This window comes from Rhodnius prolixus, unplaced genomic scaffold (assembly GCF_049639745.1).
Source record: "Rhodnius prolixus isolate KJV_2025 unplaced genomic scaffold, Rpr scaffold_1, whole genome shotgun sequence".
NCBI classification, from domain to species: Eukaryota; Metazoa; Arthropoda; class Insecta; order Hemiptera; family Reduviidae; genus Rhodnius; species Rhodnius prolixus.
In genome coordinates this window covers 15,342,371-15,369,496 of record NW_027411581.1, presented here as the reverse complement: position 1 = coordinate 15,369,496, position 27,126 = coordinate 15,342,371, and the positions used below count along the sequence as shown (strand labels likewise).

The 27,126-nt window shown below is 34.7% G+C and overlaps 1 protein-coding gene across 10 annotated transcripts in view; it reads right to left on the bottom strand.

Moving 5' to 3' along the window:
- Positions 1–27,126, bottom strand: part of kst (spectrin beta chain, non-erythrocytic 5 kst) — a 159,029-nt gene that overhangs the window by 99,022 nt on the left and 32,881 nt on the right. For 9 of the 10 annotated variants that reach the window (XM_074113329.1, XM_074113310.1, XM_074113319.1 and 6 more), the window contains one exon: positions 6,393–6,486. In XM_074113329.1, the coding sequence (XP_073969430.1) occupies positions 6,393–6,477 (85 nt within the window). In that variant the 5' untranslated portion in view covers positions 6,478–6,486. Of the gene's footprint in view, positions 1–1,672; positions 1,931–6,392; positions 6,487–27,126 lie in introns of those variants that run through there. The other variant, XM_074113347.1, reaches the window with a different exon arrangement.

Sequence of the window (27,126 nt, the reverse complement as noted above, 5' to 3'; positions counted from 1 at the left end):
AATCTACAAGCAATACTTCCTTTTGCGTAAGAGAAGGTATATCAGAGAATTTCCCTGATGTTAACTGACGAAATAAGGTCCAGCTAAAACCAGTAAGAAAAGTCAATAAAAAATATAACCTATTTTAAAAAGTAAAAATAAATAAAATATATAAAATAAAAGATTTAGTATTGATTGAAAGAATATATGAAGAAACCATTATAATGTACCATCTTCTATGAAAATGGCTTCCTTGTGAAATCTAATCCATGGACACCTTATATATCACAGAATTATATCATAGAATCGAACAAAACGAAAATCTGACGGTGAGCAGACCCTCTAGATTCCCCAAAGGCGTTTTTTCCTATTAGAATTTTCCAGGGGAACTATTTCAAATCAATGGATAACCGATACACATACAGCAAGATTATAGAGAATCATGAGAGTCGATTTCGCGGGAGGAGCGGGGAAGAAAGCAATTCAGTACAGTGATACTTCCGGGAGGCGATTTTTTTATGAAAAAACTTACTGTGATGTCAGACAGTGGCAGCTAAACAGTTTCTATTTCTATTTGTTATTCAACAATCCACCAAAAAAAAAAAGAAAAATTTAATCAGTGTAATCACTGATATGAGAAGTCTTGATTGGATCAGCAGGAGAAGATCTCTCGCTGGAGTTTCTTACACTACTGTAGGCGATGATCATGGGGGCCAACAGTGTTTCCATCGACGAGAAAGCACGATTTTGAAAGAAAAGAGGATTAGTGCAGAAAGGTAGACAGACAGTCAAAGAATTGTCTATATTTTTAGATTTTGATTATTCAGTGGCATAAAATGGAGAATCCGTAATCTGAGGATTTATTTTTTTGAATGAGAAGATTGGATTTTTTGTTTGTGGTGATTTTGATAGTTCGACTGAAGCCCAAAGTTCCAAGTCTACGGACTTACCGAGTCCAGATCGGTTTGAGTACTCTGTTGAATATTAGTCTTTTGTGGTTCCAATGGGCATCTTAGTTTGGCTGCCAATTTTATCGGTTAAATTCAAATCCCTTTTAGCCTAGTAAGCGAGTTCGGTGTCAGTTGATTGTCGATGTACATCCCAAGGTGGCGAACTAAGTTAGCAGAAGAAAGAGGAATCGAGTTAAGACGAGACAGAGTATATAATTCATCTGTAAGGCATTTTAGCGATTAAATTTGAAATTCGATTCTTCAATTTTTTGCCCACAGGAACCTAAAAAAAAAGGCTAAATTCGAGTTATTATGCTGTAGCCCTCACCACAGATGGACAAAACCCTCGTTCACAAACACACAGAACCATAAAGAAAAATAACTCTTTTTGGGGGGGGCCATTGGGAGCCTCAGTACCGTAATATTCAATGATAACATCTCAATTTACAAAATTCGATACCATCGTAATATTTCCTGTGTAGTAGGATAAAGAAAAGAATAAAGGTTTTTAGTTTTGTTTGATTCCGGTTTTAGTGTCAGTGCGTTCCACTTCCTCTTTGCTATATAAAATCAGTTTTTAGCGATGGGCACGCATTTACACAAGTTTGATCAATATACTAAATGTTATCTCAACTACTGAAAGAAATACCATTAAAAATAAAAAACAAAAATTAAGTTTTTATCAGCGCTAATTCTCTTTCCTTAATTTATATAACAGTGGAATAATAGATAACATAACTCACCGAATGAAGTAGCGCTGAACTTCTTATAATATAAATGCTTATACATTTTTAATTATTTTTTTTTTTAAATAAACCACTTTTTTTACTTAACAAACTTTTTTCACTGTTTCCAGAATAACGTTGCGTCGAATACTAAACTCCGCGTCCTTTGTTATCACTAACAGCAGGCATGCTGCTATCTGGGCTGGGTAAACATTAACACTGATATGAACATGGGTGGCTGATGTCCCCACTATTTGCGGTATTGTCAAAGCTGACATATGAGACATTTTGTACGTCTAAGTGAAACAGTGAGTGCAAAAAAGAGAGAGAGGAGAGATTAATGAGTTATTCTGCACGAATTGAACACACACAGTTATGCAACTTGAACATACACAAAGTATTGCACCAAAAATGGAATACCTTGAAAATAATCCTAAGTTTCTTTTTTTTTAAAAAAATATAAATTAAGCTATAAAATTAAAACACACATTGAAAAGCAGTGAACAGATAGCAAAAATCAACAAGTGCGTAAAAAACGAGACAAATCAAACGCACACAGCTTTTTAAATAAATGCAGCAGCCGAACAGTGCATTGTGTTCTGTTCTCTTCTGTAGTTGGAAGTTTGGACACAAAAAGCGTGGCAAGCCACTCAGCGCCGTCTGGTGAGTACTGATGACATTTCACATTTTTTTATTTATTTTTTTTTAATTTTTTTTGCTCTCCATTCTAGGACTGCTTCATTCTTGTCCGTTGATGGTTATGGGGAACTCGGGACCACTCCCTCTACTATTTATTTACGTATCCTGACCAATAATATTTCATTAATTCAGTCGACGTAAGCTGGATTTTTTATTTTTATTTATTTATTTTTTAGTCTACAGAACTTATTTTCTTCACAACACTACATTTTTGTTACTTAGATTTCTTACTCAACGTAAATAAAAGTAAACTTAATTTTTCAAACTTCTATTCCTTTAATAAATGGTCTTCTTTTTTTTAAATCTTTTATTGAAATTTGCGACTGCAACGGTTGTTGCAACAAGCAAATGTGATGTAATATGGTGTCTTGATTGAAGATTGGAGAAGGCACCCAGTGGCGACACTCATTAACGTGATCAGATCACTAAGCTGTTATGAGGAGAGCAGGTCGCGGGGCCATCTTTTCTTCAATCTCCTTGGAGGATTGCCTGGTAATGTGGAAGAAGATAATGGTCTTTAAATTTCAATTTTCACTTAAACTAACGATAAGAACGAAGACTTGCAGATAATCGATCTTAAGTTCTCTCAGGAGATATCCGTATTGAAGTTCACAAAAAGCGATGCCTAACTGTACTAATAATGAGCAACTGGATTCGAACCCGAGATATATGCATGTGGGAATCCTGTACGCTAACTACTGAGCTAACCTCTCCCATACTTAAAGCAATTATTTCATTTAATTAATTGCAGTGAAAGAAAAATTTTTTTAATTTACCACTTATTTTTATTTGCCGAAGGATACGTTTTATTTTTGTTTCCTGACCGTTTTCAAATTCTCATACATCTTCAGAGCTTAATTATAATCAGATTGATGTACAGAATTGGACTTTGTTTCCGCCATATACTACACTGGTGTAGACTGGTGCAGTGTAATTACTAAAGAACTAATTTCTCTTACACAGTAAGCGATAATAGAAATAATAACTGATCTGGTAAACAGCTGATTGGATGAGAAAGAATATTGTAATAACAGAATGCACCTCATTGGTTGCAACCAGGCCTTGTTTCTTTTTGATCATGAACTAAACAATCGACCTCAAAAAATAGATACGTAAATTGGAAATCGATAGTGATCGATTCAAATCCATTTAGAATTAATAACTTTTTTTAAAAAAACAGAAAATAATTGTGGAAATTTGATGATGAAAATTAACAGAATAAAAATGATTGAAGGTCGAACTAGTTTAACAACAACTACAAAGTGAAAAACTGCAACAAAAGATGGATAATGTGTGGCAGTCCAGGCCCAAGGACATTACAAGACAAAAGAACTCTACCAAACTGTAGATCTCAATGAACTAATGAAACTAATCTTGATATCACCATTTTGTTTGTTTTCTGTTTAAATCTAAATATCTAGTTTTAATTAATAGTAGTTCTTCTCTCGATCTATGGAAAAGGCACACCGATTTCAATATGCGTAATTTGTAAGATTCAACCAGAGACATTTGTGACTTAACATACCATATTTGCAATTTATAAGACTTATATTAACTAGAATAATTTTTTGTATGTCAACCAGTGACAATTAGTGTAACTTCTAAGATATTAGACTGAGTATTTTGTAACGAGTGAACCTGGTTCATTAGTAAGATATCATCTGTAAGGTTACGAAACTGTGTAACTTGTAACATACAACATGTAATGGTAATTATACAATGTATAAGAACGTAACCTGCATGGTTTTTACGACTGGGTATTTATAAGATGGCAGATTGTAATATGTAAGAAGTAAGTGCAATATTAGTGCTTGTAAGATGACAAACTTTCAATTTTATTTAATTCAGGTAGCTTAAATATTTAAAGCGATTTATTGAAAATAGAAAAAGATCTGATTTTTAAAAAATAAATTCACAAAAAGTAGATTTCTCCTATGAGATCTACAGAGCTCTAAGGATGGAAGTGAAAAACGAAATTTAATGGCTTTATAAGGCTTCAAATACTCTGAGAAATATTTTCATTCAATATTTATTTGTTTTAAACATCACTTTTTCATTTCCAAATTGCATTTCCAATGAGAAAACTCTTACTATGATATGATCAAATCTAGCATGTTGATTGATAATTAGTGACTCACAGTTGTAGTTGAAGTGTTCTAATGAGAGCTAACTTAAAACACGCTAGAATGACTTTTGACTATAAATTTCCCAGTCAGTTGCTATATTTATGCCTTTCACTAGATATTATTTACTTCTAGGCTAACTATGGTTCATATAAAACGGTAAAATAGTGTAACGATGCAGGTTTTTTATTCATCTTAAGTAGAGCTATTTTACCTAGACATGAAATTCACTAATGAGATGCACTGTTTATTATCTAGCGGAGATCTTACATCAGGACAGGGCAGCAGCAGCATCATTAAAACAGGATACAGGATACTGTCACAACTCTAGATCAAGTCTTGTCATTGCAAACTTGAATAATTATAGTCATTTAAATATTGCAGTGTCAAGTTAATAATAACAATTGTTAGATTAAGAACAGCATCTCATGGATCAAAAATTATGCGCAATTTATCTTCTTTATTTTAATAAATGAGAATTCCAGTAAAAACGGAGAATGTCTACTTTCCGTTAGAAACTGAAATATTGTTTTTAACGGCTTTCGTCGATTAAATATCAAAGGTCAGTCCAATTTTTAAGCTTAAAGTTCAGAGCTAATCGAGGACTATCGGCTTCATATGGTTTAATACTTGAGCTTTCAATTTTTTATTATTTATTAATTTGGAGAAATTTGTAAATAGGATGAAAAATAAATGCCAATTTCAGTCATATTTTGTATTTTTGTTTATTATGCCGATCTTTCGACCAAGGGACTAGGTCATCTTCAGTGCTAATTGACAATGTAATATTTTACATCGTTAAAGAGTTGGTATGTCTTCTGTTTTCTCTTCCATTTGAAACAATGAATCAGTCACCAAAAATAATGAACAGAAATTTGTAAATTTTCACAAAATATTTCTCTGTGTGGCGAAAAGCCAATGCCCAAAAAAAGGCAATAAACTTCAGAGAGTTCTAAAGAGTGAAACATTCAGAACCGATGATTTCTGACATGAATATTGAGAGGAAAATGCTTCGGTACCGATTTCTGGAAAGCCAGTGCTTACAAAAGCGGCATGGAAACCTTGTGAAACCCTTCTGAGAAGGTTTCTGGAAACGCTACTACTAAAGGAATAGATACATGATTATTTTCGCATATTATCGAAATTTCGGATTAAATGAAAACGTAGGGATTTTATCAAATAAATTTTCTAAAAACCCTGAATATAAATCCCAAAACTTGTTTTTTTGGGCACTTCTCACCTTAAGTGTAATTGAAACAATAAACAAATAGTTAGGGAATTTATTAAATACTTTAATGGAGAATATAAACAATGTAAGCAAAGTAATTCCGTTTTTTTCCTTTTATTAGGTAAACGAATAGATTAAAAATTATATACTATATCGATTAATGAAATCATAGTGTGTTTAAAAGGTTCCCCGACCTGTGTAATACCAACATTTTTCTAATCGATTTTATTAGTTCCTTCAAATTATAGAAATAAAAACGTTGTATAATTTATGCTTTGAGTGCCAAATACATGTCTGCATAACATACGTGTTGTGCATGAAAGCATAAACAACTAAGTGTGTGCATTCAGTTATTTCTTTTAAAAAATCTTTCAGCTAAATCGAATCAGTTCAAATTTTATAATTACATTGATCGGGCATGACTTTTTATTTTGTTTTATTGTATTTTAATAATTATGTACTACAATTTCTTCCTTTACATATTAAAATAAAACTACTGCAACTGATGTTCGGCGTATAAACGGAACTAGACAACTGGCAGGTTAGTTAGACTAGAATTATTGAAGAGCACTGGGAAAGAGTGGGGGTATGACTGGGTGAGCATGCGCATTTCAAACTGTTCAATTAGAAAAATAAAAAAAAATCCTAATAATTTATTTTTTGGCTAAAAATAAAACTAACTACTTACTGTATATCCAACTCTGATCCGGTTCCGGGCTCCAGGCGGTCTGCGCTGCCATGTAGTCCAGCCCGCGGACACCATTAGACACCATCAAAGGAATCTGAAATAGACAAAACATTAAGTCTAGTTACATTTAAATTTTCTATGTGGCCTAAACAAAAAAAAAAAAATAATAATGAAAATTTTACAGATTTTTCAAAATATTATTTCATTAGGAAGGAAAAACATTCCTCCATTTTCCTACTGAGTATTTTCGTGGCATTTTCCAAAAATTGAAAATGGTATACGTTAATCCATTATAAGAACTAGTTCTATCGAAAAGAATTTTATAAAAAAAAAGAGGTAATTATCGCTGATTTTATCCGTTGCATCTCTGATTGATTTGGGACTCAATCCATCAATAGTTTGGTAGATGAATCAGTTCAACTATATTTCCGTCTCCCACTTCACTTGCTGACTCTTTTTAACTGAATTTAGTTTTTATTAACTTAAATATATAAATAATTTAGAATAACAATACCAAAATAGTTGAAGTGTGTACCAAATATATTTTCATCGAGAATGTGCTGTTCCCTACTAAATGTCCAATACATATGATCACAGCCTTTAGCAAAATAATAGACATGGGACTGACCGCATAAAGGATTGTGGTTACATCGCTGTCGATTTAATTACAAACTCCGTTATATTCACCAAACCATGACGTAAAGATATCGGTTCATACATTTTTTGTTTTGTTTTTTGTTTAACTTTAATTTATTTTAAATCAGTTTCCGTATCCGTCAGTTACAGTTATGTATGAATTGGAATAAGTGTTATGTGGAATTGATCCACTAAAATGGGAAAAACTATGGGTGGCCCCCAATACGTAGCGTTGATTTCATTCGTCCTAGTCAAGCATATTTAGAGATGTCTCTGACTGGTTTTTGACTGACATCCATTACCAGAGATAGTTCAATCAGTTTAACGGGGTAAAGAATTCGATTTCATGTTTTCGTTAGACTAGTCAGCAAGTGTAGTGTGAGACGGAAACATAAGTGCAATCGAATCCACTTCACCAAACTGATTGATCTACCTACCTACATCTGATGATGGCACGGTAGCCGAGCGGTTAGAGGCGAGACCTGTGAAGCTAATATGTATTGTGATACTGGGTTCGATCCCCGGTCTTGGATTTTATTTAATGGTTAATAAAAGAAATTTCCAGTAAAGTTATGTTTGCTAGTCTACCTAATTGGTAGTTGGACGTTAAGCCCCGCCTGAAAAAATAGGCAATTACTTACATCTGATGATGGATTAAAGTCAGAAACTGATCAGAGGCACAATTAGCATGCGAGAGCGAGAGAAAGACTTGCTTTTCGGCATACTTAACTCTGTTTGCTCTACATTCCGCTACCATCAGTTCCTATTATATCCGGTGCTAGTTGATAGTCTGAGATTTACCAGCATTTACAGAGATTTACAGAGAGAAAAGTTAGGTGAGGAGGATTGGAATGCAGGGAAAGAAGGAAGAAAAACCTGTACCTAGTGTCAAGAGTTAGAGTAGAATGTTTTAGTCTTCTGTGTCTGTATGTAATAGAAGAATCTGTAGGAGGCTATGTCGCGGCATAGTGTATTGGGATGGCAGTCTAGGATGGAAAGGAGTTTGAGCAGACGATTTTGGATAAAAGAGTGTACGGGGGGGGATAATGGACGCAGTCTCCGTGGATGAGCCAATTGTAGTGCGTCGTGGAGAGTCTGTTGCGAGTCTCAGAAATTTGTTCTGTGTTGTTCTCTAGAGTTTCTTGATGTTGCTACTACAAGTTTATAGATCTCTAGGAGGGTTAGATCGTTTCGATGTATGGGAATGTTCGCTCTATTTCTTCTGTCATATAAAAAGTTTTTCAATGTTCTTTGAGCTCTCTTAATGGTTTAAACGTTTCAACGTTAACAAAAAAAATTACTTTTTTTTTTTAAACGGATACCCAAAAATGAAGCAGAGTAAGTTCTTAAATAGCCTTCACTTTAGTAACTAATTAGTTCGCTAAACCAAAAAAAAAAAAAAAACGAAAACAAGCCCACATAATAAATTATTATGTTCAAGTATGTTTCAAGAGTTGGAAGACGACATTTATATCAACTCCATAGAGCTCTTGCAGTATATACCCAGCCAGAATGCGTTTCCAAGATGAAAGAGATTCTACCGCCGTCTGCTTTAAAGTGCGCATGCCCACTTGAAGTTTTGTGTTTACTGTTTACTTAAGCTCAATACTTAGAAAGTCACTCACCCCGCCGTTAGATCGTCGTCACACTGTAGAGATAATGGATATTCTTTTAACTGTCTATGCTACATGGAGGATATACAATTATCAGTAAATAGGAAATGTATAATATTTTAATTTATTTAAGACGCCTCAACAGCATTTTTATGGTGCACTGCCGGCCTCTGGGCTGTTCGCTTTTCTAGTTACAAATAACTCTGCCTATCACCTCATTTATCCTGTTTGATTTCCTACAAGCCTAGACTGAGATATCAGAACTCTGAATCTCGAAGACTAGATAAATAATGGGCTGTTAAGGGGAAATCCAAGACCTTGGAGACAAGAAAAGTTTTTTTCCTTTACTATAAATAAACCTAACGTTCTATAGCCTCGGACTTAATTAAATTTATGATGATCCGGGTAACATCATTGCAAATCATTTGCAACGCTTAGGATAGCTAAAGTGAGATCGATTTCTCGGCGATTAGAGCAATATATTCATTATAAATCAACCGAAAAATGACGCCATAACAATTGTATTTATAACTGGGGGGGGGGAACTACAATTAAAATATTCTATTCAATCAGTATTGCCAAATCAAGGCCAGGCGGACTATAAACGAAGTGAATTCTTCAAACAACTTGGATATTCGCCAAACTGAGAATGCACTCGTACGGAATTCTATATTATCTGGTCTTAAATAGCGACAATGCTAAATCGTCAACAATAACACCTGTGGAATTTCATTATGGTGTTCTTTCATTTTGAACGATATAATTCCCTTCATTCAAATCAACAATTAGAGTTACTTTAGTAAATTAGTTTACTTACAGTGGTCAAAAAAAGTGTTCATACTACACATTCATACACTAAGTTTTCTTACTTTATCTACTGAACTTTAGTTTCTAGGATGACTATTTCTTCAGCACTGAAATCGAAGATAGTAACAATGAATTTAATGCTCTCATTTTCTTTTATAAACATAAAGAATTGATTAAAAAGCAGAAAAATAATTTAATGTAGGCAAAATAAATATTCATACACTTAGTCTGAATGTTATAATTAACGCAAAACTAAAGACCTAATATTTTGTAAGCAATTCCTTTGTATTTGTTATTGCCTGAAGCCACCTTGGCATAGATTCCTGATGGTCTGTGGCGTAACAAGGGTCCCTGAAGTTGACGCGAGGCTTTCTGAGAGTTGACGTGCTCATCGGAAGCGCATACATCTTTCAACAGGATAACGATCCCAAACATACAGCCCAAAATACTAAGGAATGGCTGCTTTATAATGCCCGGAATGCTCCGAGTATAAACCCTATTGAAAATTTATGGTCTTATTTGGAGAAGAAAATTCGAAAATTGAAATGTTCTTCCAGAAAAGAGCTCATAACCAATTTAAAGAAATCATGGACAGAAATCACATCTCAAGAGACACTAAACCTGGTGGAATCTATGCCAAGGAGGCTTTAGGCAATAACAAATGCAAAGGGATTGCTTACAAAATATTAGGTCTCTAGTTTTGCGTTAATTATAACATTCAGACTGAGTGTATGAATACTTATTTTGCATACAATAAATTATTTTTCTGCTTTTTAATCAATTCTTTATGTTTATAAAAGAAAATGAGAGCATTAAATTCATTGTTACTATCTTCGATTTCAGTGCTGAAGAAATAGTCATCCTAGAAACATAAGTTCAGTAGATAAAGTAAAAAAAACTTAGTGTATGAATACTTTTTTGGACCACTGTATTTTTATAACAAGTAAATTATTTATTTATTGTACAGGGATAAAAACCTAATTAATAAAAGAGGTACAGTTCAGTAAGATGTTTACGCTATAAAATGAATGTACTGTAAGATCAAAATAAATAACAAAGAACCACTTTTACTAATTTATTAAAAATGATAATAAAGATGAACTTTCAAAACAATTATGACGAAAAGTAGAAAACCAGCTTTTATCTAAAATATTGGAATTACTATTTTAGAGGTCACCCGGGTTAAAAAAGAGTTACCACAAAAAGTTGGATGAAAAACTGCTCATGTGCGTAAGGCTAAGAAGATACACGGCCGTCGGCGTAGTTCGTGAACATTTTCATTAACTAATACGGGAAGCCATACTTTCTATTTCGAGTGTTCACCGCAAATGTTCGCTTTGAGTTTCAGTGAGTTCAAAAAATGGATTTTCAAAATAGCGTGTGCATCACGCTTGGAGCTTAATCATCCAATCCCAGAAAAATGTAGTGTTAATTCCAACGCCGTGTTCTCATTTTCTTTAGTATAAAAAAAAGAACCATTTCAATTAGTTTTTCATCACATGGAAACAATTTTCGTTTATATTAAGACGTGTATTTTCACTTATGCTTTGAAAACATATTTCACAAATCGGCCACTTCCTCGAGCGATTATTTCTATAGTAATAAATAAAATTCGCTGAATGCAGTTAAGAGAATGTAAAATGACGAACGTCCTTGAGTGGGGTATAATGTTTATTCACTTGTCTTGCAAACCAAGGGAGCTGCTGTGATCCAGGTATTCTCACACGCAGAGTGAAATCATGAAGGCTGTTGTGTGCAGCAAGACATAGATGGGTGACTCGCCTTTAAAATTCTTCCCCTACCACTCGGCTAGGAGCGTCACTTCACTGCTCGAAGTCGCGTCTTTTTTCATTATTCAAACAAATTCGTTCAAAATAACTTCTTTTGGAATAATTAGGAGTTTACTGGAGAATTTTTTTTTCAAATTAAAGTCCAAGCTAGCGACTTTTATAATATTTTGATTTATTGGCGAATTGGCCTTTTAATCGCGTGAATATTTATTCCCAGTGATCTTTTTTTCAATGGTTTTTTAGCATTACATTTAAGCCTACAAAAGTGGTAGGACCATAATTTACGTTCACAAGTCAAAAGAAAATGATGATAAACCACTCCAGAACACAATATATTTCTCACCAATAGTTAGCAAGATATTTCTCATTTTTCTTTTTTTCCAATAAATTGGAACTCACAAACCTAATAACAAAAAATTTTGTTAACATATGATTACCGGATTCTAGTGTATAAAATTCTTACGAGCCCTAAAGATAGACATAAATATTTCCAAAATATTGGCAAGAATTTTGTTCATTCTTTGTATTTATCAAAGACTAATTCTCCAAACAAATTTAAATAAATAATATTGTTCCATACGTGGGTTTCTAAAGCAATCATTCGGATATTTTTAATTAAGGCGAAGCAACATATACGTATAAGTTTTAATTGGTATACTCAGTTAAAAGGAAAATTGGATTCTATTGATGCAGTTAGCTTGCTAAATACTAGCGAAATGTCACAATATAAGGATGAATTCAGCAGTAGCATTCTGAAATTTCGAAATAATAAATTTTCTTTAGACATTAACGCTGTTCTGCATTCAAACTACAATCCAGACTTCAGAAAGATAAGTAGTCTAACGCTGGGTGAGCAATATTTGTCTCTTAGGGTGCCAATTATAAAGCATAAATTAATCAGTCAAATGAGGTTATGTCAGCCTCGTTCATTTCAAATCACTTCTTCTGGTTTCAGAAACAGTTTTCAAACAGATACCTCCAATTGCCCTATATGCAGCATTCCCGAAAGAGAGGATTTACAGCACTTTTTATTAAAATGTTTAAGGCTGCAATCTTATAGAAATAAATACTTGAATAAATACATCTCTAGTATTTCAGATGTAGATGTTCAAGTTCAAACTCTATTAGATGTAGCCGACATTGATAAATTAAATAATTTATTTTATTTTATAACAAGTGCCTTCAAAATGAGGAATTTCGTTTTAAGTTTATAAAAATACTTTTATAATTTTGTTTTGTTTATAATTTTTTATGTTTTTAAATTTTGGTTCTTTTTATTTTCATTCGATTGGAATGTATATTTTTAGTTTTCAATTCAAGTTTTTATTTATGTTTTATAAGGTTTTATTTTGTTGTATTTAACCAAACTCCATTTGTATAGGGTAGAACCCTTAAAACAAATAAAATTATTCTATTCTATTATTCTACATATACGTATAAGTTCATCGGTGAACTGGATAGTCTTTTTTCATCAGTTCACTGCCGCGGCAGTCCGGTTACCGCAATCAGGGAACTGCAAGAGGCTCCTGAGAAGGGTGAATCTAAGCGTAGACAGCTGGACGCGTACTGGCAGTCCACCAAGTGATTACTTAGAATACCGAATAATGGCAAGCAAAGGAATTCATCCGTAATGGATGAATTCACTCTCATTTTATGAAAACTAATGTTCAGAATATCAGACAGTTAAAATAAACGAATCTCTAGCAAAGATTTGGAACGTTTCGTGATGCCCAGGGTCGAAAGTAAGAGGATACCAGATGAAGAAGAGATTATGGAAGAAGGTGATGCATTTATTGCCATGTCTCCACCGTGTCTCTTACATTCTGTAAAAGTAATGAAGTGATTAACAAACATCCTGATGATAGCAACCTTGAAACACTGCGAGATTAACTAAATACAACGTCTTAAAGAATTCTCACAGTTCCATTGCAATAGAATGGACGGCAGCAAAATGTCGCCTCCCACCAGAAAGATGAAGTAAAACGTCGGCAAACAAGGAGAGTATCGCTTCAATATTGTCACTTATTATTTGTATTTAATTTTTGCTTTTTTACTTGCTAACTAACTGTATGGTTGGATATTAGAATATCTTTCTCCACACTCAAGAATTCTTAACAAATAATGACTTCCGCTAAAGAGGAAACAATTTGTTAAGAATTATATGCATGAGCGGAAATAACAGCCTACGAGATCAGAGGGCAACTTCTTCGCTAAATGAATGACATCAAATTGAACCTACACTATTTAAAGTGTGTGTACAACAATTCTTCATTTTCTGCATTATTAATACAGTCTTTAATAACTTTTTTTTTCTATCACTAAGCGTAATTAAGTATTTATTGTAATCTTACAAGATTTTTTTGTTGAGATGGTTCAAACTCGAATAATCAGAAGGGCCACTACACTGGATAAGAGACTTTTTTGGATTTTGATAATTCCCTCGCAGTTGATTTACTAAGTTACAACACTCCTCATTGACCAAGTTGACCAAGATCAACTTTAAACCCAAGAAACTGAAAACTATCTAATCTACAATTCAGTAGCCTTATTTACTCGTAATATACGATGATCGATGTAAGCACTACTTCCAAAAGTCGATTCAGTAAATTATCCATAGGATGAAAAAATGAATGCCAGTTTCAGTCGTTATGAACTTTATTCTGCCGAGCTTTCGACCTAGGCACTAGGGTAATCTTCAGGGCTAATTTACAATGTACTGTTTTACATCATTAGAGGGTTGGTGTGTCTTCTGTCTTGTCTGTTGATGCTTGATGGACAGAAGACACACCAACTAACTCTCTAATGATGTAAATCAGTGTATTGTAAATTAGCCCTGAAGATGACCTAGTCCCTATGTCGAAAACTCGGCAGAATAAAGTTCATAACGACTGAAACTGGCATTCATTTTTTTTTCATCCTATTGAAACTGATTCAGTCACCAAAAATAATGAACAGTAAATTATCAAACTATAAAACCGCTCTTACAGTCGAAAAATCACAGTGTGAATCAATAAAGTAATAAAATTCGCCAAATTAATTTAATGAACGATTAATTTATGGATTTAGTCAAAGTTTCCTGTTAATTTCGGTTAAGTTTTGAATAATAATGGTTTTTGTAAGCTAATAATTTTTAAAATACAGTTCAAAACAATAAAAAGTAATTTTAAATATTTTTTTATATGAATATACAGGGTGAACCAGTAAGTATTGTCCATAAACCTACTGTGTGTAGTACATCTAAAATTTATTACTGGTCCATCTAAAAGAGTTTTCAATGAATTAAACAACTTGATAAACCAACACTGTTGAGTGCTCGTGAACACGTTTTCTTGTAAAACAAACGTAATTTCTCTTACGAAGATAAAAGGAATCCTGGAAAATGATATACCGTTTGAAAGCCCATTAAACAAGGAAACTTTTAAAAAAAGTGCCAGCACCTAGGTTTGATAATGATCACGTAAGGGCTTAATGGGTTTTCTTAAAAATTTCGATTACTTTTATTTTTCCAGCATCTGGAGGAAGATTGAGGATGTTTGGAGAATAACTTATGCTTCGAAATGGCGTCAATTTTTAGAAAATTTATCTGTCTTTCTAACCGTGTCATCAGAATCGAATTCGGACTAAAACTTTCTGAGTAATAACATTTTTATTGGGAAAAAAGTAATGATTTTAGAAAAAAAAATTAAAGTGACGTCACTCGAGAACAGTGGAAAATATAAAGTTGGCCAATACGTCATTGAACTCTACTTAACATGTACTACACACAGCAGGTTTATGGACAATACTTACTGGTTCACCCTGTATAGGTCTTAGTATGGTATCTTTCTTGTTCATTTATAAATATTTTGGTATACATCTCGTAGTTTAATGTACAACTCAATACATACATTTAAATCTGCATCATGTAATTGAAACTTGTTTCACGGGGAAATTGCATTTTTGGGTGGGTACATAGTCAACACTCTTAAGTGCCATTAACTGGTGCAAATGTGCAGTTCTCTCGCTGATTAGTCATAATTCCATGGAAGATGAAATGAGGAGCTTAATATTGCCGGTTAGAAAGTAACGGGGAGCCCGGAAGTGCCAAGTTCCAAGCTTTCTTTCAGCTTTTCTGCGAATTCCTCCAAAAAAAAAAACCCAATCCAGTTGATCCAGTTAAATTCATTGTAATCAACTAATCGGAACAATAGAAACTTTAAACTTTCAACAAGGATTTGAACCATTTTTATTTTTTCTTAAAATAAATTTATTTCGAGAGAGTTTCAACGAAAAGATTGTTGACTTCCTGCTAATATGCCAATTCTGTATATTCTGCAGTTTTACCAACTATATAACTTTACAGCTAGTTAGCTAAAAATTCAGTGTTTTGTAGAAAACCTAGAAATAGTACCCCTTAAAATATTTCTCTAATGAGAGCCATAGAATATCCTTAAATTCCTTTCATTAACCTTGAATGAAACATCATAACTTAGCTCAAATAAACAATTGAAAATAACATTAGTAATGGTTTGTTAAATTAAATAAAATTTATTCTGAAGAAATAAATAACATTGTTAACTTAATGGTTTTTTTTACATTTTGACATTATAAATAAATATACATTCAAGATGTGCTTTAAATAACCTTCAAATAACCTGACATCTATGAACCTTGTGACTATTGCAAAAGACAATTCTCGCTAGTTTAGCCGTGTCGTGGCTAGCTGTAAAACAAAAAGAACAAAACTAAACGTATGAAACGTTAACACTCTCATAGTTTCGTAAAATTAAAAATACGCGTTGAAACAGTTATCCATCGGTCCAAAAAAATTGTTTAATATTGCAGGGGATGATGGGACAATCAACCATATTACTGAGCTGCTTCTCGCCAATTGGAAAGTTTGCATTTTCGTCGTTTTTTAGATATTTTGCCCAAGCAAAAACAGCATGCACAAGACCAAATTTCATTTTTCGTGCCCCCCCCCCCAAAAACCTTAAAACTGTTTTTCCGATTAAATTCAATTACAAAAATTTGCCAACATCTAGAAGTCCGTAAAAGAAGTCTATGGACAAAAAAATATTTCATAAATTCCCACCATATTTTTGAGTATAATTTTAAACAAATGATGATTGGCTAATGTTAGAACAAGGCGTGGGATGATTGGATTATCTTCTATTCTATCTTGCTAGTTGATCTATGATATAATCTGAACACTTTCATCTTTTTATTAAGGCCGCAGATATAATTGATGTGTTAAGATAAGTTGTGTAATAAACCTTAAACTAAGTGACGTGTATATTCTTGTTATTTTTTTTAATTTTCTACGCGAGATTAACTGGTGATATTCTGTTTAAATTGAAAAAGACCTAACACAGTAGATTTTTATTAGTTTTTGCTACGATTTCTAAGACAAAATGTATAAAACAGAGGATCCTGAATGTCTGAAAGTTCGGATCCCAAAAGAAAGAAAAAATAAGGTCAATTAAGAATTAATTTAGATAGAGAATGTCTTTTGACTTGATTAAGTTACATTTTTCGCTCTCTTTCTTTATTACAGTTAAAAAAAATATAATTTAAAATAAAATTAAAAGTTTTTGTCTCTGTGTGAGAACAATGTACTCTAGCAAAATTAAAAAAGACTAGAAGCTTTGTCATCTAACTCTTACTTTGACGAAAACAGGTGTTTTTGGCGCAAAAGGTCTTTGTGAGCAAAAGAAAGCTGAAATCTGGTACTCAGTTTTATTAGAAATGTCGCTTCGGTTAGTAATTATTTGACCGAACTCAGCAAAACGGTACTCTACTTCAGTTTTTAGTCATTTTGGTACCATCTATTTTTCTTTATATTTAGAAGGAACATTAGAAATTAAGGATATGATCTTTTAGACAAACAGCTATCTCAACAATAAGGGGAAGTTCTATTTGAACCTCTTTACTACAGACAGCTATCTATGACGGAGATTCAAATCTACGACTAGCTTGGTATTTGTTTAAATCAAAGGTGTTCCGAAGTGTGAAGATTTACAATGAAGCTTAAGATGGGGATACAGCTCCCTTGATTGCAAAGATCGCTTAGAACAAGTCAAATATGTAATAATATTTGCTGGATAGACAGAAATTTTAAGCTTTAAATTCTAAACAACAAGTAAAATATAGCTAATTCTGGCCCAAATCTACAATTCTTCTTTCACCTCTGTTACACCAAAGAAGTTTTTTTTTAAAAAAAAAAAAAAATATTATGCTCTTACACCATATTAAAGATAACCTAAAAATTTAGTTACATTCAACGGATTGCAGTTGGTTGTTTGCAACAACAATAATAAAATGAATTCTGAATAATTTAAATGGAAATTTATTTAACTAAAAAAGTTCATTAAAATGAACGGCCTTGCTTTTCAACCATTTATTCACTGGATTACGTAACTCTCCACAACAATAATAGGTACGAGTCAGTTAGGTTAAGTACCATGATTGTATTCTATCCTTAAATTTTCATTTGCACAGCAATGTAGGAATACTGTAGTAGTATAATGTAACTACTTCACAGCCTTTTGTATTATACAATAAATTTAAATATAACTTTTAATCATCACAGACAAGAAGTACGTTTATTCATTCAAACTGGCACTTTAAACCCAAGCATCGTCACATTTCTATATTTTTATTAATGTACTATATTTTATCATTACTAATATTAATTTTTCAGAGCTGAAAAAAAATACCTGTTTGCATAACTTTTAGTTAAAAAAACATAAGGTGGGAATTGCCTCTAATGTTCCATTGCAGTATAATACATACTCACACTTTATGTAATACAAACGAGAATTTGATGAACGGCTAACAGTCCGAGTTTAACGAATGAGGGCAGAAAATTTGGCAATTACCAACCGCTCAGAGAGTCTGCTGTAACTTCTCTAATTTCAAGACTGGGTCTTCAAGACCGGGAAAGGTCTTGCTTCTAACAGCCGTTTTTGGGCTTTGCCTGTGTTAATACACTTATATGATTAGTGAAGCTCTAATTGGAAAAAAATAAAAAGTATCGAGGAAAATAGTTAATAAATTAGACAGAGGGTAAACTACAAAATATGATGCGAAAAATCGGCCCGACGTTGCAGATGCTTAACGCAACCATAGGGGCACAGGAAGCGAGAAATCAGTGCTGACCCTCTCGGGAATCTTAGCGAATGGGATTGACTAGGTTAGAGGGTCACAAAGCCAACGTTGTTTTAGACATCGTGGTATATTATCAGGATGGAATATAGGAGCTGTTGAATTGGGATGGCAGGATAGGCTTTTGTGGAAATTGGGGAATCGTGAATGGATAGATTCGGTGACCAAAGGGATACTTACTCGTAGATCTTTGTGAAGGATGAGGTTTAGAGACATAATAGGGAGTGACATAACATATACAGGGTGAACCAGTAAGTATTTTCCATAGGCCTACTGCGTGAAGTACATCTAAAGTGGAGTTCAATGACGTATTGGCCAACTTCACATTTTCCACCGTTCTTGAGTGACGTCACTTTAAATTTTTTCCCTAAAATCATTACTTTTTTCCAAAAAAAATAGTTATTACACAGGAAGTTTTAGTCCGAATTCGTTTCTGATGACACGGTTAGAAAGACAGATAAATTTTCTAAAAATTGCTACCATTTCGAAGTATAAGTTATTCTCCAAATAGCCTCAATCTTCCTCCGGATGCTGGAAAAATAAAATATAATCGAAATTTTTAAGAAAACTCATTAGGCCCTTATGTGATCATTATCAGACCTAGGTGCTGGCACTTTTTACAAATGTTTCCTTGATTAATGGGCTTACAAACGGTATATCATTTTCCAGGAATCCTTTTATCTTTGTATGAGAAATTACGTTTGTTTTACAAGAAAACGTGTTCAAGAGCACCCAACAGTGTTAATTTATCAAGTTGTTTAATTCACTGAAAACTCTTTTAGATGGACCAGTAGTCAATTTTAAAGTAGGCTGACTTAAAATAAGGAAGTCAAAGGTTACAAATTGCACTTAAAAAAAATAATAAAATAATAATAATTTAGAGCTGACCCTTAGATTTTCTCTTCCTAGGAGCTTCTTACAGCTCACTGTCCGGTGATGGACAGTGTTGTCTGTAACGAGAGAACACTGTCCGGAGGCCGGCAGTGCACTGGAAAAAGCTCCGGGCGCTAATAACCTCAGCTGTTGATGCGCCAAAAAAAAATTAGATTTGAGTAAAATAAAGTCGAGAGAATGTTCAAATTATATATAAATATATACATTTTTTTATTAAACATAACTGTTTAAATTTAGATTCTCAATCACAAAATCTTCACAATGAGGATTGTCACGAGGTTACATCATTACAAATAGAAATAATTCTTACCCCAAATACAATAAGATCAAGCACAAATACATTAATATCGATTTTTAATAGAAATGAACTCGATTAAATAGAATTTATGCTCCGTAGAAACAAATGCCTTATAATACCTCTGAAACTTTTAAATTATTTACTACTCATGCGCATTGTATAAATTGCAGCTTTTAATAAAAAATATTTTCTATTAGTTTTCTTATTTTTTTATTCTCTCATTTCAACCTTGAGAATAATAACTTCCTAGAACTGATTGAACCTATCACCTGCAACTGAGAGCTGAGGGATTCTGCAGTGAGATGATGTCACCACATCTTTGAAATGAGATATGAATATTTTAAGGTAATATTTTACATTCCTTTAACGTTACTTAAGAAATTCTTTAGTAATTGTTGAATCTTTCTTCTTTTAATTTTTTATTTCCATTTGTTGATTTCTCTTTTATATTTTTATTGTTTCTTAACAATCACTTTTCATCGCATTGTTGGTGCATTTTTCTTTTTTCTGTATTTTAATTATATATTTTTTTGGCATCAGCTGTTGAACCTTTGTGTAAACAACTTGCTAGAAATTTTGGTGTGTGTTTAAAGAACAATTTTATTAGTTTATAAAGACTTTTAATGACCAACTTTGTCATTAAATAATAATTTGAAAGTGGTTTTTTAATTATTAAATAAATTCACCCTTTCCCATCTTAATTTAAGGAAAGAAGTTACAAAACAAATTACAACTGTAAGTGATATAACCTAATTATTTATTTATTACTAACAAAAACAAAGAGAAAAGGAAAAATACAAATATTAACCTCCTCGGCGGCTTAGACATGGATCTAAGCGAGACCGACATTGGAGGATCCATCTCTGGTAGCGAATCTACTACTTCATCATTAAACCGATCCAAAAGAACTTCAAACACTCTTAACCTTTCTCCAGATAAAAAGAAAAAGAAAAAAAGAAATAAAATCCCTCAGGTCACTTCACCTCCTTTAACACGACAAGCAAATTCTGGACTTTCTCAGATTCCGCAACAAAACCAAACAACTTTTATGCATAACTTACCGGAAACAACTTCATCAGCACCTCCACAACAGGTGCAGTTTGTATCAGATTTTGCGACGCACAATAAATTTAATATACTGCCAGAAGTCAATGACCAACCCGAGCACAAACCGCCTCCTATCTATTTGTACAAAGTCTCCAACTATATAACGCTCAACAACGAACTCAGACAACTCCTTGGAGCAGAGAATTACTCTTGTAAAGCACGCAGTGACAATATTCTGGTTTCAGCCAACACCATTGCAACATACAGGGCAACAATTCGGTACCTGCACGAAAAAAATATTGAATACCACACATACCAACTAAAAAAAGACAAAGCCTATAGAGTCGTTCTGCGCCATTTACATCACTCCATACCGCCTGAAGAGATCAAAGCGGAAATACAGTCTAAAGGGTTCAGAGTACGAAATGTTAGCAACGTAAGGCGCCCGATCGAGAAGACTCCTCTTCCTCTATTCTTCATAGATCTAGAACCTGACAACAACAACAAAAACATTTTTAACCTCACCAAGATACTCAACACAATTGTCCGGGTGGAGGAGCCCTATAAATCAAAGGAAATTGCCCAGTGCAAGAGGTGCCAACAATACGGGCACACCCGCACATACTGTCATGTCTCTCCAAGATGCGTCAAATGCGCAGGGCCCCATTTCGGGGAAAACTGCAACAAAAACACAGAAACTCCGCCTACCTGTGCACTCTGCCATAAACAGCACTTTGCCAGCTACCGTGGATGCGAAGTTCACAAGGAATTGCAAAGGATCCGTCGAGAACGAATGCAACTTCGAGGCCAAGGAGCAGCTGTTAGGACGCAACCTCCTCAAGTCTCTTCTCGAAGAGACTTTCCAGTTTTTCCATCAACTCCGCAACAGCAACAACCTCCGCAGCAGCAACCACAACAACCTTACTACAATGGAACTTCCACTGCTAGGCTCTCTTATTCAGAAATCGCGAGGTCACATCCTTCATATCATTCTCATCAACCATCTGCACATCATTCTCCTCAATCATCTACACATCCTGCACATCATTCTCCTCAATCTTCTGCACATCCTCCACATCATCCTCAATCACCTGCACCTGCACAACCGGATATAACCTCAGTACTGAACTCCTTTTTCCAAAGATTTGAAACCCTCCTCACTCCTCTCATCAGTCTCTTAAACACTCTTATTACTCACCTCCTTCCAGGCATAAAACCATGATCTCTCCAACACAACATTCTTTAACCATCCTTCTCTGGAATGCGAACGGGTTGAACTCCCACAGAGACGAACTTAATACTTTGCTACATAACAAACGTATTGACGTGGCCCTACTGACGGAAACACACTTTACAAGTAGATCACACTTTTACATTTCAGACTATCAGACATACAGGACTGATCATCCTGATGATACTGCTCACGGTGGCGCGGCAATATTGGTCAGAAACTCCTTACTTCATAATGCTCTCCCTTCATCTGCTACAGACTATCTTCAATCCTCTGCAATCTCCTTATTCGCTCATCCACATAAAATTAATCTTGCTGCAGTGTACTGTCCACCGAATAAATCTGTTTCTGAGCTACAATTTATCTCCTACTTTAATTCTCTCGGAACTAAATTTCTTGCAGGAGGAGACTATAACGCGAAAAACCAACAATGGGGATGTCGCACGACTAACCCTCGCGGGCGTACACTCATGAATGTCCTTATTTCAAAAAACTACAACATTGTTTCACCTAACCAGCCTACCTACTGGCCCACATCCTTATCCAAACTCCCTGACATTCTTGACTTCTTCATACTTTCTCAGGTAACTCACTACTTTGAAGTTTCGACCTTGACAGAACTTTCTTCAGACCATAGCCCTGTTTTAATTACTCTCAACACTTGTCCCGTCCACAGACCTTCCAAACCATCTCTCATCACTGGCCCCGTAGATTGGGAAAAATTCCAATTTGAAATAGAAAGTAACATAGACTTACGTATTCCTCTTAAATCAAAAGAAGATATTGACAATGCGGTAGAACAATTTACTAAAACTATACAAGAATCTATGAGACAATCAACTTTACACCACACTAACCAACAACGAACTCGCACATCCAATATCCCTCTGTTTATACGGACTCTTATTATGGATAAACGACGTGCAAGAGCTAAGTGGCAACGAACTCGCTACCCATCTGATAGACGACTCTACAATAGGCTAACGCACCAACTTAAAACTGAACTTAAACAGTTGAAGGATGAACGTTTCCAAGACTACACACTAACACTAACTACGGAAGACAACTCGCTTTGGACTGCTACTAAGAAAATCTTGTCTTACAAAACCATTCCAACACCTCTCCGTCGTGTTGACGGCTCTTGGGCTGCATCTGACGAAGACAAAGCTTCCTTGTTTGCCTCTCATTTTTCCTCAGTTTTTACCCCTCATCAAGATATGATCAATACTTCATTTCACGAATCCTTACGATCAGATCTTGACCTACCTCTTCCTCTCTCCTTACCACCAAAACATTTCACTCCTTCTGACATTCTATTTATTATTAAACATCTCTCTCTTAAGAAAGCTCCGGGCCCTGATCTCATAACTGCTAAAATTCTTCGACATCTTCCCAAAAAAGCAATAGTCCTCTTAACTACTATCTACAATTCAGTACTAAGAACAACTTACTTCCCGATTCTATGGAAATCCTCCTTAATTTACCCTATTCCTAAACCTAACCAGCCACTTCATCTTTCTTCTTCTTACCGACCAATTAGTCTACTGCCAATTCTTGGCAAAATTCTTGAGAAACTTCTTTTAAAACAAATTCTTCCCATACTCGAATCCTCTAATATAATTCCAGACCATCAGTTTGGATTTAGACGACAACACTCTACTGTACAACAGTGCCATCGAGTGGTAGACACGATTTCATCCTCCCTTGAGAAGAAAGAGTGTTGCTCGGGTGTCTTTCTCGATGTGAAGCAAGCCTTCGATCGAGTATGGCACCCGGGCTTGCTCTGGAAACTCAAGGGCATTCTTCCGTTCACTCACTTCCTCATCTTGAAGTCCTATTTGTCTGATCGTCATTTTCAAATCCAAATCGGGACATCGTTTTCAGCTAAACATCGTATTGAAGCGGGTGTTCCTCAAGGAAGCATCTTAGGACCTATCCTATATGTTATATACACTGCAGACATACCAATCCATCCTGAAACTGTCCTTCTAACTTATGCAGATGATACCGCGATACTTTCTCCTCACATTGATCCGGTAACTTCACACAGAAACCTTCAAACTCATCTCTTTTCTCTTGAGGAATGGTTTAAAAAATGGAAAATCAAGTTAAATGAAACCAAATCTCAAAATATTACTTTTACTCTCCGCCGCATCACTCTTCCTCCGATCTTCTATGACTCAATTCCAATTCCTCGTGCCAATGTTGTCCGTTATCTTGGGCTTTATTTAGACAAAAGACTGACTTGGAACCCGCATACACGACTTAAACGAACTGAAGTTAACAGGCGTTATCGACTACTTAAAAGACTACTAGACCAACGTTCAAAACTTTCACTTAACAACAAACGACTGATTTACAATTCCATACTAAAACCCGCCTGGACGTACGGTATTGAACTGTGGGGTTCAACGAAACGCTCCAATATTCAACGAATTCAATCTCTCCAGTCTAAAATTCTCCGCACTATCGTTAACGCTCCATTTTATGTTTCAAATCTAACCATCCACACAGACCTGGAAATTCCGTTTGTAGGTCCAGGTTGCAGGAACTCGCTATAAAAACTTTCATCAGAACTTGGACTCTCATTCCAATCCTCTTGTCCGCCACTTATCATCACATCACCATCCAGATCATCCTCCCAGACGACTGAAACGCCAGTGGCCTCGCGATTTCCTCTCTTCTGAGGAGAGTAGCTAATCCTAGAGATGACTTAGGGAGTGTTATCGCTGGGTAACTTCTCCCCTCAATTAGTTAGTTCGATGTCAGTTATTGTCATTGTTACTAATAGCGTGTCTAGCGCTGGTGTAACTTTACAAATAAATTAAAAAAAAAAAAAAATATTTTTTTGGGCGCATATTTTAATAATAGATTTTTAATTTGTAATTTATAGTATAAACCGAGGCTGCAAAAGATAATTAAAGATTCTGTTGACAGCACATTCTGGCCAGCCGGACTTACTCCCGAAGAATATTAAATTGCTGCATGCGCGGAAACTTCTTAAACAATACACTGCAAGTTACTATTAATCTCTCAATAAGTACAGACCTTTTAATTGAAAGAATTATCAACATTCTCGATTACTACGGCTGCAACAAGTTTTAAACTATTTGTTATGCTTAAGTTTCGTTACGATGCTTGTAAGATGTGGGCAAAGACATCTTCTTATTTGGCGCATTTTATTAGAACAGATTACAGTTTCAAGTTCTAAATTTGATGACCACAAACAGGTTTAAGTAAACACCAATATTTTTAGTGAAAACCCAATTATCCTACACAGTGCATCTGAAAAATTGTGCTCATCTATTTGATTGCAACATGTTTAATAAGAGTGTCACCAATCTAATAGAGGCCCGCTACCGCTAATTGCCGCTACTATATGGAGAGCCTGATTCTCTTGTACGTACAACAACTCTCCTCTCCTCATCTACCAAACAATACTCCACGTCGCTTGAAGCGGAAGTGGCCTAGACATTTATTAATGTGAGTGTAATCCACAGTGTAAGATTTTCACCACCGAGTGGTCGTTCTAACAAGTCCAAACATGTGAACTGAACCAGTAACATCAACCTTACTTGTTACAACTTTTGTTGCAGTTGTAAATATTACTAATGAAGTGAATAAAAAATAACTGACCAAGTCAGCTGTGGAGAGGAATCTACGAGATGCGGTTTGTTGAATGCTACTTGCTCTGTATTCATTTGGCTGTCAGTGTTCGTACATGACTCTTGATCACTGTCTGTCAGTCCATTTACTAGGGAGTGGAGGAGAAACTGCGAGCAGTAGGAGATGGTGGACTACCTCGGTTGAACAAACCGTGCGACTGCCCTGTGTAGAACATGGTTGCTGGCGCTCTATCACTCTGGAGTGTGACGGAGCTGGACGATATGGAGAAGTAGGTCTGTCCTGCAGCTAGCCGCCATGCAGGGTCGTTCACCTCCCGGACCAACTTGCACAGTCTCTCCTCTCTCTATCTCCAACATCACACAGAGCAATCTCCAATGTCATTCACAATAACACGTCATCTCCGCGACACTGTCAAGTCCGCGAATGGAGCTCATACTAAACCTCACACCAACAATCCCCAACAAACTGCACAAACTTTCTCTTACGTCATTCAAAGAAACAACTGTTGAGCGCCATTGAAGTTATAGCGAAAGTGACGTAGGTTCCACACTATAAGAACAAAGAATGGAAGTGCCCATCCTACAAACTCCAAAATTTTGACCTAAACCTAAATGGGGCGTTCCCTGGTAGCACCTAAGTGAAATATCATATTTAAACTTTCTAAGACTTTTCGTTTTTGTGTTACCGTGGATACATAACAACATACAAGACAAAAGAAAGAAGAGAACTTCTACTTTGTCCTGTAGGTAATATTCCCTAAGGACAACGAAAACCATGATAGGCTCTCTCTGAGCAAAACTGATAAAACTTCAGGAATATTATTAACTTAAACATTCAAATAAGTATTAATTAAATATTACCTTACTCACTCCTATGAGACATAAGGACTCGAAATATACGGGACCGCCCGTTTTTTTTTTTGTTTTTTTAAATAGTTTTTTCTCCTTAGCAAGAAGTACAATTTTTAATTTATTTGTTTATATAAAGTGTTTTTTGAAGCCTGAGTTGCTAATTATAAATTTTTTTTGGTGTCTGACGACTCTTCAGACGGTCTAGGACCATGGAATATGTCTGTCTATGCCTTTGTATTTGTATTTCAAAGTTTATAATTATTTAAAACCTTTTAATAAAGACTTATTATTATTATATTATTATTATACGGGACAGCCAAACGAGCTAACCTCAACCGAATTGAAACCCTCCAATCCCGAATCCTAAGAACCGCCCCATTATATTCCTCCATCCTCACCATCTACACAGACCTAAATAATCCCTCTGTCGCAGCCCGATCCCACTGCTTGAAATTTCACGTCAAATTAGCTTCCCATTAAACTTCTCTAATCCGCTCTCTTTCATCCAGAACACTCCCGGAATAATCTTTCTCGCAGACTCGGAAGGCCTTGTGATCAACTAAATACGTACCGTCCTAGGTTAGCTGACATGTCTGCTGATTGAGGCTAATGTCTAATGACTGGTTGATCGCCGTTCATTTTACCATGCTAAAGCATATTTTTTGTACAGATGTATTTCTCATTTATTCATAATTTTTTGCTTGTTGTATCATTGTAAGCAGTTGCAAAATTAATAAATTGAAAGAAATATACATATAAATAAAGCTAAACTCATTGATTGAACTCATCTTTAA